Genomic DNA, 15887 nt, shown 5'->3' with positions numbered 1-15887 from the left:
TGGTAACTTGATTTATATTCCCCGTGATAGTTAGGCCCAGATCTAGTTACTGAACAAATAACCTCCCTCTGGCAATGCTGAAAGTATTCCTGACATGCTTTCGTGTCTCAATAGCTCTACATAAGTCATTTCAATTTCTGGGAAGGTGGGACTGGGTGAATACCATAGGGTGGGGTAGGGAGAAAAGAAAAAAAAGAGAGGAAGAAACTACTTTCACCAGCTGCAGAGCAGACCGCTCATAAACTGGGTGTACAGGCTTGCAGCTTAAGCCCATTTGGTCTTGGAGACTGGAATTTTCCAAGTGACAGTGGGTAAAATACGTAACCAAGTACCAGAGTTATAAAAAGACAGGAGCACAGAGTATGCATGCATTGCCATGGTGACTGTGTGAAACCTTATTCCCAGTCATAGCAAGGAGGGTCTGTTGATGCCTTTAAGACAAGACGTGGATATAGGGAAGAAACACTAATACTGATTTCTACTGACAATGCAACCTGTCTTGCCTCTGCACCTTCTTTGTCATGAAACAGTTCAAAATTGCTTCTCCAAGATGAATTAACACACTGGAGATCTTTGAAGAAACAGAATAAGGTCATTATGAATATTCACAACAGTCTCATTCATGACACATTACAATAAAAATCCCAGGTGAGGAAATAATACAGCAAAAAAAAAAAATCTGCCAAACTACCACAATTCTATTAGGAATTGTACACGTCCAGTCATTAAAGCTTTCTTGTCTTTTGCATTTTGCAACTAGTATGGCTTTACAAAGAAATGAAAGTATTTTGATGATTTTTCATGTCTCGCAAATTAACCAAAATATGTAGAAGATCCACTATGATATAACACTGACAGAAGCTTGGGGACAAATGAAAAAAAATACACAGATAAGAAGGTATACATGCATGGACTAGTGCATACAGTGCATGTACCTTTGCCCATTCTCCAAGCTAGCCGCATTAGAGCTCTTGCTAGTCTGGAAACCATAAAGACCATGTGAACCGTATCCTGGGCTGCATCAAAAGAAGCATGGCCAGCAGGTCGAGGGAGGGGATTCTGCCCCTCTACTCTGCCCTGGTGAGACCCCACCTGGAGTACTGAGTCCAGCTCTGGGGTCCTCAGCACAGGAAAGACATGGACCTGTTGGAGCAGGTCCAGAGGAGGGTCACAAAAATGATCAGGGGGATGGAACACCCCTCCTATGAAGAAAGGCTGAGAGAGTTGGGGTTGTTCAGCCTGGAGAAGAGAAGGCTCCGAGGAGACCTTATTGTGGCTTTTCAATACTTAAAGGGGGCTTATAAGAAAGATGGAGAGAGACTTTGTAGTAGGGCCCATAGTGATAGGACAAGGGGTAATGGTTTTAAACTAAAAGAGGGGAGATTCAGACTAGATATAAGGAATAATTCTTTACGATGAGGGTCGTGAAACACAGGCACAGGTTGCCCAGAGGGGTGGTAGATGCCCCATCCCTGGAAGTGTTCAAGGTCAGGTTGGACAGGGCTCTGAGCGACCTGATCTAGTTGAAGATGTCCCCGCTCATTGCAGGGGGGTTGGACTAGATGTCCTTGAAAGGGCCCTTCCAACCCAAACCATTCTATGATTCTATGAACATGGTACTAAGCCTAAGCTCAGATATCTTGCTAATGCAACTAATCAACTTCCAGAAAACGGGGGACCATTGGTATGGCATATACTCATCCGTCTACACTCATCCTTATGGACAAAACCAGCCTCCAGGATTGACAAGGTCAGCATACATCTTGGTTAGCCAGTAAAGTTGTTATTTCTGACTATGATTTGTAATGCTTTTTCATCTTCAGGGTTCAACGAGTAAAGATTTAGAGACTGACTTAGAGAAACGCACCATCCCAGATTTTGATTGCATAGGCAGAAATAATTGTGGGTGCAAATGATATCATTTACACATCTAATTGCTTAGTTTTCAAGAATAATAAAACAGACAGATAATCTAAGCTATGTATACATTTACCTGCCATCTGTGGGTATTACATGCACTGCATTCCACAGATAGCAAAAGCTAAAGAGATCTGTCAAAGGGGACTAGCGCAACATACTAAGAAGGTCTTTAAAAATAAAAATACATTTAATGAAACAACGATACCACAGATTAGTGCAATAGAATACAATGAACACAAATTCTGAATAACTCAAAAGTGAAACTGTACTAGACATTGCCAACTGCAAGGGTAGACACTTCTGATTCTACCATATAAAAATTATTTTAAGTCATTCATACTCACATCCCCCAATCTTTTTCCTTAGTTCCCCATAGCAGATTAAGCCATAAAGCTCCAGGGAGGATTTTTTCAGCCCTTGAGAAAACACTGAAAAGTAGGAAAGGTGTAAGTGAGATGCAGATTGCAGACACTCATACACAGCGACATTGCAGATACTCATTTCAACACTGAAAATGAGATGATTTGTATTTTCAGTGATGAGGAGACAAACACCTCATCGAAGGTAAGACCAACTTCTGTTTCAAGAAACACTATAATGAGACGGGTTCACCAATTTCCTTTTGGTGACTTAAATATCTGGGAAATGCACATTTTTTAGATTACAGAAAAAACAGAGCAGCTTCCACAGAATTGAAACAAATATGCAACAGTTCAATATGCAAAATGAAGCTAATTCATAATAAAGCTAACTCTAGTATCACTTAACTGTTTACAATTTCTAAAGGAAAGGTCCGGATGCCCCCAAGAAAATGCATATAGAACTCCTCCCTATATGAAAATTAAGAAGTAGGTCTGAATTTTCCAGAAGACAGAGAATGTCTTCTGTGGACATGAATGCACCTTAGAGATTTAATGCAAATTCTAGATTCTAAATTTTTATATGAAGAATTGCACACATTTTAGTCAACTTCACCAGTTTTTTTTCTCCTTTCTCATCAACACACAATGTGGACATTATTATTGCTGATAGATCTAAATATTTATGACAGAACTGAAAGACAGTCTTGTGGTTTACAAATCAGATTAAGATATTTCGTCTTGTCTATTCATCAAGAATTCAGTTCTCTTTGACTTGCAGACTCATTTAATATCAAAAGCCAGGCACACATATTTCTACCAATACTAAGGCTAATCAAACTACTGCACTAATTCTTAAATTCGTACAGCCAATGAGATTTCAGACAGATTTATAGGTATAGATACAGAACTTTACATTAGCCAGAAATAGATGAAGTACCTCCATGAAACTTTTTTTTTTAAAAAGTTCTTTCATACTGTGTTTGCTCTAACACTTGTTTTTAAATAAAATACTAATGGCTTGTTTCATCTTAAAATGCTGTCTTGTTTCGAAAAAGGAACTCAAAAATACACCTTATGACAGGTGTTTTAGATGTGTAAGTCCCCCTTCAGATAACCTAATCTCAAGAACAGACAAAACAATTTCATAAAGAGGCTATATTGTATGCTATCTTTGCTTTCCTTCAGCTTTTTTCTAGTCATATCCGTTTCTCATTAATGAGTTATTTTTAACTTGAGAGGCTCTGGCCACAAATCATGTAGATGAATTTACTACCCAAACTTCTGCTAATGATAAAGAGAGATGTTTAAATATCAAAAAATTCAACCACCATGAAACAGCCGCAATTTATGCAACTTAGAATATAGCATCAGAAGGATAGGAAAGCCCTAGAGACCTTTACTTGATCAACAAGCTAATGGGAGAACTGACATTCTTCATACCTTAAAAAAGTAAAAGAAAAATGGGTCTTAGTAAAATCTGTTCGTTCTGCAATAGATTTCTTTAACCTGCTATTCAGATTAGGCTATCCACAAATTGACTTGAATTCTCACTGCCCATTACTGAACAGTATGCATTTGATAAAAATAAATTATCAATGATCATATATTAACTATTATTGTTACAAACACCACTAGCAGTTCATCTGACTTCCCAGTTCCTTTTCATTCAACAAGCTGGGGAAGGAGGGAAAAGAATGGGAAGAGGGGAATATGGCACTGGGAATCCTAAGTTACTGAACCAATGATACAATTTCAGGCTTATTTAAAGTGTGAGCAAATATTTCACCATTTATACTTGTATTGGACTATTTATTTATTTCTACCTTCTCCCAAGAAGTGCAAAGTAGTGCTGGAGTCAATTTGCTCAATGAAGTCATGCCTGACTAACACTTAGGTAGCTGTCCTCAAAGGTGTGTTCCTGAGAACAGAAAAACATTTCCTTGAACCTGGCTTTTCCCCAATATTAATAGTAGGATGAGCATTTATTATGGTGTGGTGACTTGATATAAAAGCAGCGATATAAATACCAGTTTTTGAGAAGTATTTTTCAAAAAAACATGAACCTCAGTATGGCCATGCTAATAAAAATAAGACATGTTCACAGACACCCTATTTGGTATTTATTTTCTCATCTCCACCATTCCTACCCTCCATGGTGGCACTAAAAGGCAGGACTCCGACCCCCATGAGACTGCGAGCTCTACGCTAAGCCCATTTCATCGCATACTAACCATTATCAAAGTCAATGTACTTTGAGATCTTGTGCCAGGTGCGGTAGTAGAAATGGCGGACCTGTTCCTTATTCTTCACCATGCTCGCTGGTTTGCCTTTCTTCTTGTATTTCAGGGCAATGTTGTTCTGGATAGCTTCAAAGTCCTTCCCATGCTGAAGAATAAATAAAACAAATCCAAATACTCAAAACCAAACTTATATCTTGTCTTAAGACAACTCAAACAACATGAGGGACTTTGGGGTTCCTTGTGGGAAATTAGATTTCAGCGGTCATAAAATTCTCGGGTATCAGAACTCAACAGCACAAGAATGACACTGGTTTCATTTTATATAAAATGTATTACAGATGCCAAATAAATTACTTTCCAATTTATTGAACTGTTTCAAAATAAAAACTAAGTTGCTAGGAAACCTAAAAAACAAAAACAAACTTTACTCATAAATGTGCTAAGTAAGAGAATTGAAAATACCAACTTTCTCACTTAGCTTTCTTTACTTTCCTCTGCATTTCCCCCCCTCTTCCTCCCACCTCCATTTCTGACTAGGGTGAATGAAAAGCCTATTATATTTAACAGCTTCACTTTTATTTACAGTAAATTTCATGTTCCTGTAATTAGGAGTGTAAAATCTGAGTTTCAAATAATGAAGGAAAATACTATATTTTTAAAAAACTAAAAATAAAATCTTCTTACAGAAAGTACATTTTTACACTGCAGGTCATTCAGAAGTTTATTCTCAGGGTAAAAATAAAAATGAGACACCTAAGTGTCTCTTTAAAACTAGCCAATTCCTATAAAATCCTTGGAGTTCAAAAGAGGAAAATTTAATTTTATATATATTATCATTGAACTCCTACTATCACAAAATTTCTTAGTATTCAAAAAAGGTTGGAACTGATTCAAATACAAAGTGTGAAAATCTCTTTTGAAAGGCAGTGACAGAAAAAGAATGGAAGTAGGGGACCAAACAGAGTCCCAAATCTATCTTAAGAGCAAATTTTTGAACTCTTTCCTCAGCGTTCAAAAAAAAAAAAAATGTTTTCTTTGAGTGATGAAAGGACTTAAAAATTACATGATTCCCAAGAATATTATTGCAAGTCAGAAGAGTTAAAGAAAACAGTGTTTAAGTGTTCATTTTATCCACAAAATATATACACATGAATCATGCCTACCACTAAAAAAAAGTTTTTAAAAATATGTACACATGCAAAGAAAACCCACCACTATTTCTTTCGCTTTCACCTTTAGTATGTATTTTCATAACAGAATTGCTCTTAAAATAATCATAAGAACAAGACAACCAGGAATACACCGTATACATCATACAAGATAAAAGATAAGATGTTCTAACTCTTGTCTCTCAGCCCTAGTACAAACCTTTTCATGGTCACAGACTAAACACAGTGCCTACAATTCTTATTAGAACAGAACATGCTTTCTTGTTTGCTAATATTACAGCACGTGTGTTGCTTCTGAAAGTTGAGATGGGGGCATTATTTATTTATTTCTCATTTGAAACAGAACCGTAATTGAAAAATAATTTAAATTATTCTAAACATTCATGAATAAAACTCACAAGTATTTCCTGCGTATTTCAAAACAAAAAAAAGCTTGACACTTTTGAAACGTGGCTTTGATTGACAGCTGGTTTATACCCAACTGTATAGACACATATGCACGGACAAACAAATGCGTATGTGTACGTATGCATTTTGCTCCTGCAAATCTCAGTTGAATCAACCTTCTTTAGGAATATCCAGATACTAAATGAAGCCATCTAAGCTTGTTATTTTTCTCTACATGTACCTCATACAGTCCCTCGAAGAAAGTATTTTTGTCCTCTGTGCTCCACGATTCCCACTGCCGTCTGACCTTCTTTCCTTCCTCTTTCTCTCCAGCTGAGGAGCCCAGGTTCCTTGCTGCTGACTTGGAATTCCCAGCAGGATTGCTGGGAGAAATTCCTGATGTGCCACCAGCTGCAGTCCCTCCATTATCTGCTGCTGCAAAAAAACATGACCAGAGTGAGTATTAAACCAATGGGAGGATTCACGGATAGAGGTAAGTGAGGAACTCGGAATTTCCTCCTTCTTCACCACTCCCATCTATATCAGTTTTTTTTCAAGATATTTCACTGCAGTACAATAGGCAAATAACAAAGGTTTTTTTAAAGAAATAAAGCCTCAAAAAGCAAAGAACAAGGGGAAGGTTTCAATGGCTTAATTTTGTATTTCCAGAGATAAGACAGATAAGCAGGAATACACCAAAGCAACCTCTAAAAGACAACACACTCTCTGATGCTTATACACTGGTGCGCTCTGCAGTTGCCCCTTTGCAGCTGAGGGGAACTTCTGAGCAGCGCTGAACATTGATGCGACCAATAAAGCAACTAATGACCATGAGAAAATATACATAATTTCACATCCTTGTCTTTGGTCTCGATCCTACTGCCTCCGAAATAACTGTGGTAACAAAAGGACTGAAAGATGTCTACTTTAGTTCATCACACGACAAGGGATCAGCATTCTCAAGAATCTCATCCTCAGTATAAAGAGCACCATCTTTGACACTTAGCCCATCTAGGATAATTCAAGGTATCCCAAGGACGGCAAGTCCCAACCCCTTCTCCTTCTCCAAATCCTGGTGTGGCTTTTGGAAAAAGGCACAGAAGTGTAATCTTGATTGCTCCTTTATCAATTATCGGCACACCAGAGAACATGAATCAGGAAAAAAATATGAAGATGAGAAATACTAAAATGAAAATAAAGCCTGATGGAACTAAGAGAATTTGCTGCTTATGCAAGTAGGAAACAGGGAAGAAAATGGCATGGAGAAACTGCAGGAAGATGAGAGCTACATATAATGCAGTAAGATTCCATTCCCTCACCTTAATTCCAAAGAAAAAGCCTCTTTTTTTTTTTTTTTAAGTTGCATCTGAAACTATTAGTCTTTCAAAGACATTTTAATCAGCAAAAACATTATCAACTAACCTTAAACCTGTGATTTATTCACAACAGAAATCAAACCAAACATCATGCTTGATTTGACACTGTAACAGATTATCAGAATGTTAATCCAGAAACCAGAGAGACCTCCCAAAAAATGCACTCATTTTTTTTCCATGAAAACATAACCATGCTCAGTAACTTACATTTCCAAAATATATTCTCTTCAATTTTGCTAAGAAGTATTATTTAAGATTTGACTGTCCTTATCAATGCAGGTGTGTACTTAATAAAAGAGAAGCCTTTTAACGTTAAACACACATTGCTCATAAAAAATGCTTTTCTGTTTCCATTTTTCCAGTTACTGTCCCTTATGTTTTGTCTTTTATCTCATGATAAATTGGCTTGCCTTAGTTTATTTGCTTATAAATCCAGCTTGTACAACATAGCAGTCCCAACTAATTTCCCAAACTTTTATACACGTTAGCACAGTTCTTTTTCATATTTAGGCTTAAAAAGTTCAGTTATCTTTTGAAATTCAATTACATGAAGCGGTTTTTTTACTTGACAAAGTCAGTGTTTATACACACATCCCTCTCTCTCTCTTCAAGAACCGGGATTATCCCAGTTTGATAATCCTAAAATTAAAAAAAAAAGAATATCAGGAGAATCAACTGTTATAGGCTTACTGTGCTTTAGAGATTTGAAAGACTTGTATGTAAATCTTAACTGTAACTATTCAGTTGCAATTTGAAAGTAATTCCTTTGGATGATAAAATCATACTGCTCCAAAACCTAAAAAAAACTGTTTGTTCAAGTAACAAAGAACATTTGAAACCCAATCTGGAAAAGATTTGGTTGATGCATAATGAGTGCATGAAAGTACATTTTTTCCTGCATACAATCAATATTTACTGGATATAAAATATGATATTGTGACCATTTTAATGTTAATGTTTCTTTTATTTCTAGGAATGACTATTTGATCCTTTTGAAGAAAATTACTGTCACCAGAGAAGCATGTAAGGCAAAACATGAAAAAGAACTGGACATCTAGAAGAAAATGCACTTAAAAACAACTTCTCAAATAAACAGCTTCTCTATTTCCTAAAGCCTTCATCAGCCACTGATAAAATAATTGAAAGTTAAACAATTTAATTCTGTTACTGTGAAGGTAAATCCTTTAAAAAAAATGAAAACATTAGAAAAACCTGAGCACTTAATAGATGGCTGAGAAGAAAACCAACAATTTTAAGACACGGAATTGCTGCTTTATTCTACAAATGTGAGATTGGAATATCGCAATTTGCATGGTAAAGAAATACAGATCTTAGCATTTAAAATCTTCAGTCAAGAAAGGGGCATTCAAACACATCAGTCCTCAATCTCTATCTACAATCTCCTGTTGCTACTAGGTCGCAATGCAAAAGATGTCCTTTATCAAAAGACAGCTACAGGATTCTATTCCAGAGTTACTATTCTGATGACAGATCTAACTTTCTGAGAAATCATTTCATTCAATCTCATTCAGTAGATTTCCTCTTAGCTGTACATAAAAGATGAAACGAACAGAACAATTCTATTGAGGACATGCTAAGGACTCCAGTGATTCAACTTCTACAAAGGATACGTAGCTCATAATTGCTCTTTTGTTCCTTTATATATACTTACTATTCTACAAGACAAACTGTAGTCCTAGGAAGTTTACCACAGTCTTTCTTGGTTTACACACAAATAAATTGCTATCCAGACAATTGTTTAGAGTATTGTATATGAAGATCTAAAAATTCTAATATCCCGTCACCTCTACAGAGATCTTACAAGCCATCTAATTCTTCCAGGAATAAAGGAGTTTGCTGTATCATGCCTTTGCATAAACTTTCTTACTACTGTGCATGGTAATGTTTATCATTGGGTTACCACAATCCGCTCTAGAGTTTACTGGATCTTGGTAAGGCAATGGAATGCACTATATTCTAAAACATGGTATTATAAACTAATTCAGGATAAAAGACAAAAGAAAAAGTAATAATAGTCATACATCATTAAATTACGCCCCATAAATTCATTCTTTCAATCTCACCGTATGGAATTCTTGTAACATACAAAACAGCTAACAAGTTTTCATCCCCTCACTAATGACAGATGATGATGATCATTAATTTCCAACAATAGATTATTTAAAAAGTTAAGCAATGCATTAGAACAAAAAGGTCCACTGAGGCTAGCCATACCATTACTGCTGCAGAATTGCTGGAGAGAGGAAGGGAAGGGGGCTTACTCTAACAATCTGCTGTGATGCTTGTTCTAAGTAAAAACATTTCTAAAAAGGAGATCACTGCAGACAAGACAAAGACAAGATGGTCATTCTCACTCTGTCTACTTATCCTGCCTCACCCAACCACTGGACTGGACATCCACACAACTACAGCTACAATTCCTTCCCTTCACTCTAGGATGCAGTGGAGCACCAGCACCTGCATACGAGGGACAAAGCAGCAAGTTTGGATGCTAAGTTCTCAGCATTTTCACTCAGCTTTCAACCCACAGTTTGCAAAAACATCAGGTTTCTGTACTTGGTATTTGAACTATAACCCCCAACAAAATCACAGATCAGAACACCAATGTTTCAGAGAAACTTAATCATTCCTTTTATCCGGTGTTCTCTGCCCATCTATACGGCCTGTTACTGGAACTTCATTTATCTGTGAATGGCATCTCAAGCTACATTTTCTGTAGAAAAAGCTGTCGTCTTTGTAGTTCTAAGCAAAACACAAACACTTGCAAAAATTTATATAAAGGGATTTAAAGACTGCAGTTTAAAAATCTGATATGAAAATGACAAACAATGGAACACTGCATGTATCAAATAATTGAGTCACTGATAGTATCGGCGTCTTATCACAGCTACAGCCACAAGTTTGTCCTTCCAGGCTCTACATAGCATCTTAGTGTTTGCTTTTCAATTTTCCATTGGCAGCCCTTACATGCCAGCTGATTCATATCTTCTGTGACAGATTCCACATCCACAGAAGCTGGAATTTACAGAGTTAATCACCACTACACCCATGTATCTCAACACACAGGCTGGTTCTGTTATTGGTGTTCTACAGGCTTAATGCGGAGCGTTAGGACGCTAAACTCGCTCCCCAAGTGCAGGATGCGAATGCCAACTTGTAACATGCCAGGAAGTTTCCTTCAGAGCATTCTTTCCTGTCTTTTGGATTCTACAGGAGCCAATAGCAAGGGTAAACTACACACGATCACCTTCAAAAGTGGTTTCGGTAAAGATTGCCATTAAAGAGGCCATACCAGAAAACACCTTCGAGTGACTATTTTATTCTCACAAACCTGCATTAGTGCTCAGCGGTTTTATGAAACGTACATCAAAACACCTGCTGCCAACAGAGCTGGGTAAGGTGCTGTGGTCTATACTTCCCAGAAAGCTTCAAAACCATTCTGCTATTCTCATGGCAGAGAATTCCTCCATGAGCATTTACTCCTCGATTTGAATGAAAAAGCAATCAAAGACAAGCATCCCAACTTTCTTTCTGATTGCTTGGTAAGCGAGCCCCTTTTCTAGCCACATATCTTTCTCATGGCAGATACTACATCATATACTTCAGTGAAGAAATGAATCAGGTGATTCCATAGAAAGTGAAGCCACTGGCTCTGTGGAAGGACAACCCAACAAAGCTGCAGGCTGGATCCAATCTGCTTTTGTCTCCAAGAATGGTAGCTGAGAAGAGAATACAAACAAGAGAGGGAGAGAGACAGACACATTCCCCGCAAGTCAACGCTTCAGTTTGAGTACTAACATTATAACTGGAAAACAAGTTTCTATGTTGTATGCCTCCACAGTAAATAGCACGGACTCCTAAGAAGGCTAAGTCTAGGACAGCTTATGCCATATTGCATGGTTATACCATATAGCATTCTCGTTATGAATTAACATCCAAAGTTTTAAACACAACACGTAACTGTCCTACAAGGATACAGACTAGTCTAGCTTCTTCTACCTCTTATTATTTAGAAGATTTACACAACCAAGATGTAGTTGAATGTATTTAAACAGGAGTCTACAAACAATACTATACTGAAGGCTTGCTTTTCTATGGACAGCATGTATTTAATATATATCAAATGCAGCACTATCTGAGCTAACCAAGCATAGCCGTAAAAAATAAACATGGTTTATAATAAATTTGGTTACTCCCCCATCTCCAGTAAATCATTATTCTCTTGCTCTTCCATTAGAAAACACCCGTAAAGCCTAGTATGAAGTTCCATCTAAACCATGTGGTTGTGCAGCTTTGCAGGCAGGCACCTTTCAAAGTTCAGTACCTACTGCACAGGGCACATGAAAAAAAATCCTCCTTTTGTGGTGTGGGATGAGATACTGCGGAGTTCTGGTCCTGAGCCACTTTCAAAGGGAGGGAGGGAGGGAGAACTGGGGTAAGTGGGAGGGCAAAGAATGAATGAAAGCATGTCAGGGTAGGATGGAAGGAGAAGTACCAAGTGTAAACGAGATGGACAGAATTTAGGAGAATGTTAGAACAAGGGATGGTGCCAGTAGTTTTTAAACAGTCATTCATGCCCTAGAGAAATCATGCTGGAGGAATGACATTTCAAATTGAAGGTTACAATACATTCTGCAGCATACAAATTTGGGAAGATACAATAAAATCATATTGTAAGTACATACGTCAGGTATCTTGGTATATACATCCTCTCCACAGGAGAGGACAGTAATAAATTTAATCCACATGCTACGGAACATGCAACTTTGGTGGGCTGAAACAAACTGGACTGCTTTCTAGCAAGTTTTATATGATGCCAAAAGATGGAACGTTTTAATTCAATTAATGCTTTCAGCTGAATAACTCTTTTTTCGAGAAAGAACTGCTTATTACTGCAAAACAAATCCAAATACTTATTTGGGCCATTGTACACGTTTTATTAATAAATCCAGAGCAACGGCATGAAAGACATCTTCAAGCTTCAGCTCATCATCATTAGACTTTGTTACTATTTCCTCCTGACTTCATTCTGCATTCAGAAAATGGATAAAAAACACGGAAATGGGAACGCTCTACTCCGGTTCAAACTACACCTACACCACATGATGGCAATATATTCTGCATTTGCTTTTACCAATGCGGTCACAACACACACATGCATATTCTACCCACTTTCGCCTCATGGAAAAAAAGCCCCAAAACACACCTTAAAACCTGTGCTCAACAACCACGTGGCGTATTCATATTTGAGAAGTAAACCCTCAGAAATCCCTCTTTTTCAGCAACCTTATATTGGTCTGCTTCCTCTCCCTCAATGAACCTCCCTGCTTTTGAACTCTCATAATAAACTGCCTCCAACCCCCACCATTCCTCCAAGTTCCTCTTCTGACTTCATGCAAGTTACTATAAGACTTGCTTCCAAGCATTCATACTTCAAAAGGCGTGCATTATTTGAGGTGTAGGCTACGAACTTGAAAATACAATAAAATGATGACCAACATTTGAAAATAAGATAATAATCATTCTAAAAAAAGTGCACAGATTTAGATATTTGTGCAGGAAATTTGACAAACCTCTCAGCAATTCAAAACAGTTTGGCTTTTTGAAATGAAATAGTTTTCAAACTTTATTTTGCTATGCTACTTTCTATGCCATTTTTGCCCTAAACTCGAAAGTGCAACTCAGTACACAAAAGGCAAGAGACAGAATCCAACGATGCAATTAAAGATTACATCAGTGTAATCCAAAAATTAGCAATACATTTATACATTCTACTAGGCAGAATTTGAGAATTATTATTAACAATCTTCCCTGAACCATAGTAAAGTAAAGTCAAAAAGTCAGCAGCTGCTGAGTGGGCAAACTCTTTCTCCTGTTTACAGTGAAGTTTAGTTTATCAATGATTTGTCTGCTACAACGAAGCACCCTAAAAGTACAAATGCCGAAAGTAAAAAGGGATCTGCAACAGACAAAAAAAAACCAAAACTATTTTCAAAGCTCTTTTAAAGACATGATTAGGATACGCCAATGCCCGCTGAGTAACTACAATTTGAAAGAAATTAAGTTTATTGATTACACTCCTTAATAATAGCCTTTGAAAGAGTTTTCACTTTAGAATACACAGATTCTAAAAGCAGGACCACTTTAATAAAACTTTAAGGGTTACATAGCATTATTGAAAGACCATGATAAAAACAAGTTTCTGGTTTTACTGGACCAGTAAAATAAGTGTGGTCTAGACACCCCTGCTGGCCAATGTTAAAATTACCTTTGCAGCTAACACCTTGACTGTGACACGCAAAATGGAAAAGCTTCCAGTTTTCAGAGCTGATCCAAAGCACGTGCATTCGAGCTTTTTATCATTTTTATACTTACAGGGGGAGAAGAAAGTTGGTGGGACAGCAAGTGGAAGGATTTAAGTCCAATCTTTATTAGTAATCTTCACCCTTCCTTTAGTTCCCTATTGGAAGCTAGCTCTGAGAGACGCTTCACTTGGAATGCAAAGCCCTATAAATTCTGATCACAAGACGTTCCATCAGGGAGAATTCAGACAAGCCTGGAAAACCTCCCAGTATGCATCCCTGAATGTAAAGAACTCAAATTAGAAAGGATCCCACTCCATGGCTCTGTTCTCCAAGATCCGACAGTTATAATCTCAACCGTATCAGAGAAATCAATACATCAAAACTAGCCAGGCAGAGCTGTGGCTGGTCATACAATTCAAAAAGTGAAAGCGTAACTATAATTCTACCACCATCACCCCCAACGATTTAAGAAGTTTCCCCAAACCTGACAACATAGTCAGGTACAGTGATTACAAGCACTATCTATGACTAATTACTGAAATAATATTTTCCATTCTGTATATAATTTTATTAGGGTTAGTTTGGAATCCGAATTGCAAAATAAACGAAGTTTGCTTTTCAGTTGTGTTGATACACCTAGTTAAAAATCGTTCTACTGCTCTAAACTGGAAATTAATGTTTATGTACAAATATACAAACATGAGCATACACGTGCACAAAGATACACGTATTTTGTTCACACATGTATACACTTTCAAAGCAATGGAATAAATTCAAATGCATATATTCGACTTGTCAATCATGGACAACATGTATTCCAAAGAAACACCTCCTCGCATTTAATACTATTTACAACCCTTGAAATAATTATCTGTAGCTAAACACTCCTGGGTATTCCATCTGTTTATTTGGTTTAATGCAACTGGGAGAAAAATTACGTAGGCCTTTCTGCTCTATCCTCCAACATCACACATAGCAGCTTTTCACTTAAAACAAAAAGTTTGAGATTAAAGAGGACTTGCTAAGGTAGTAAAAAACACTTTAGTCAATTATATAAACTGTCAAGCAACCGAGTAAAAGAATTTTTTTGTGATATGGCAATAACTAAAATATCACAATTTGCACTGCTTTATTACTGTAACACAAAACTATCATAATTCATAATGTTTACCTCATGTCCAGCATGTGCATACCACTGTAATGGACCAAAGAGTGAGGTAATCTCCAAGACACATTTACACTACATGGATTTCAAATGCTGAAGAAATCTGAGTGTTGTTTTTCCTCAAAAATTAACAGAAAATAACACTTGAGTACTTTTGCACAAGGTATCCAAAATTAGTCTCAAGTACAGCTCAACTACAGTGCCAGGTGTCATCCAGTAACTGCTGAGCACACACAATAGCAGCAAGATATTCAAATATCCCTGCTGTCTTCTAGCTACTCAAGTAAGAAACAGCTTTGAAAAAAAAAAATCAAGTTCTTATCTACAATGCTAAAGTGAAAAAGCATGTGTATGTATGTATGTACATACAGGCATTCAGATGTACGCAAAACAATCTTAATAAAAACTCAGATTACATGGAGATGCCCAAACTGCTGTGAAACAGTAATGCAGGACTCAAAATCTTAGAGACAAATATGTCAATATGTGTATTTCATAGCCGTTTCCAAAATAGTTCTTTGGGTAAAGTGGTGATAGAAAGAATTGGGGGAAATCACCAATGTCTTGTGGGTTGTTTTTTCCCCCCTTTTTTTAACTAGCACCCAGTGAATATTTTATTATCCAAGAACAGAATTCAGAGTGCAGCCACCTGATTACACAGTTAGCTAGAGTCTAATTTCCTAACCAAAATACAGGGATTTCCTAAAACTCAAGAGAGATGAAATGCAAGAATTTGGTTTGCTTCAATAATGGAGATTTTTTCCTCCTCCACATAAACATCCAAACCCCCCCATTTCTGCAAGTGCAAAGAGGAAGCTGAAGCCTTGGGACACAAAGAAGATTTCAGCTACTGTGAGAAACAAGCCCCAAAACACCTTCCCCAAAACCAAACAAAAGATGGCATCCACAGGAGGAGAATGACAACCCCCAAACCCACAGGTG

General features: G+C 37.2%; 1 protein-coding gene across 1 annotated transcript in view; it reads right to left on the bottom strand.

Annotated features, from left to right (window-relative positions):
• The window catches only part of CRAMP1L (Crm, cramped-like (Drosophila)), a 48836-nt gene that overhangs the window by 31559 nt on the left and 1390 nt on the right, over positions 1-15887 (bottom strand). The window contains exons 2-4 of the mRNA XM_009324247.1: positions 6320-6513; positions 4514-4667; positions 2265-2348 (exon numbers count right to left, since the gene is read on the bottom strand). Coding sequence (XP_009322522.1) covers positions 2265-2348; positions 4514-4667; positions 6320-6513 — 432 coding nt within the window. The remainder of the gene's footprint in view (positions 1-2264; positions 2349-4513; positions 4668-6319; positions 6514-15887) is intronic.

This window comes from Pygoscelis adeliae, unplaced genomic scaffold, assembly GCF_000699105.1.
Source record: "Pygoscelis adeliae isolate BGI_AS28 unplaced genomic scaffold, ASM69910v1 Scaffold505, whole genome shotgun sequence".
Lineage (NCBI taxonomy): Eukaryota > Metazoa > Chordata > Aves > Sphenisciformes > Spheniscidae > Pygoscelis > Pygoscelis adeliae.
This window is presented reverse-complemented; position numbering and strand designations above follow the sequence as displayed.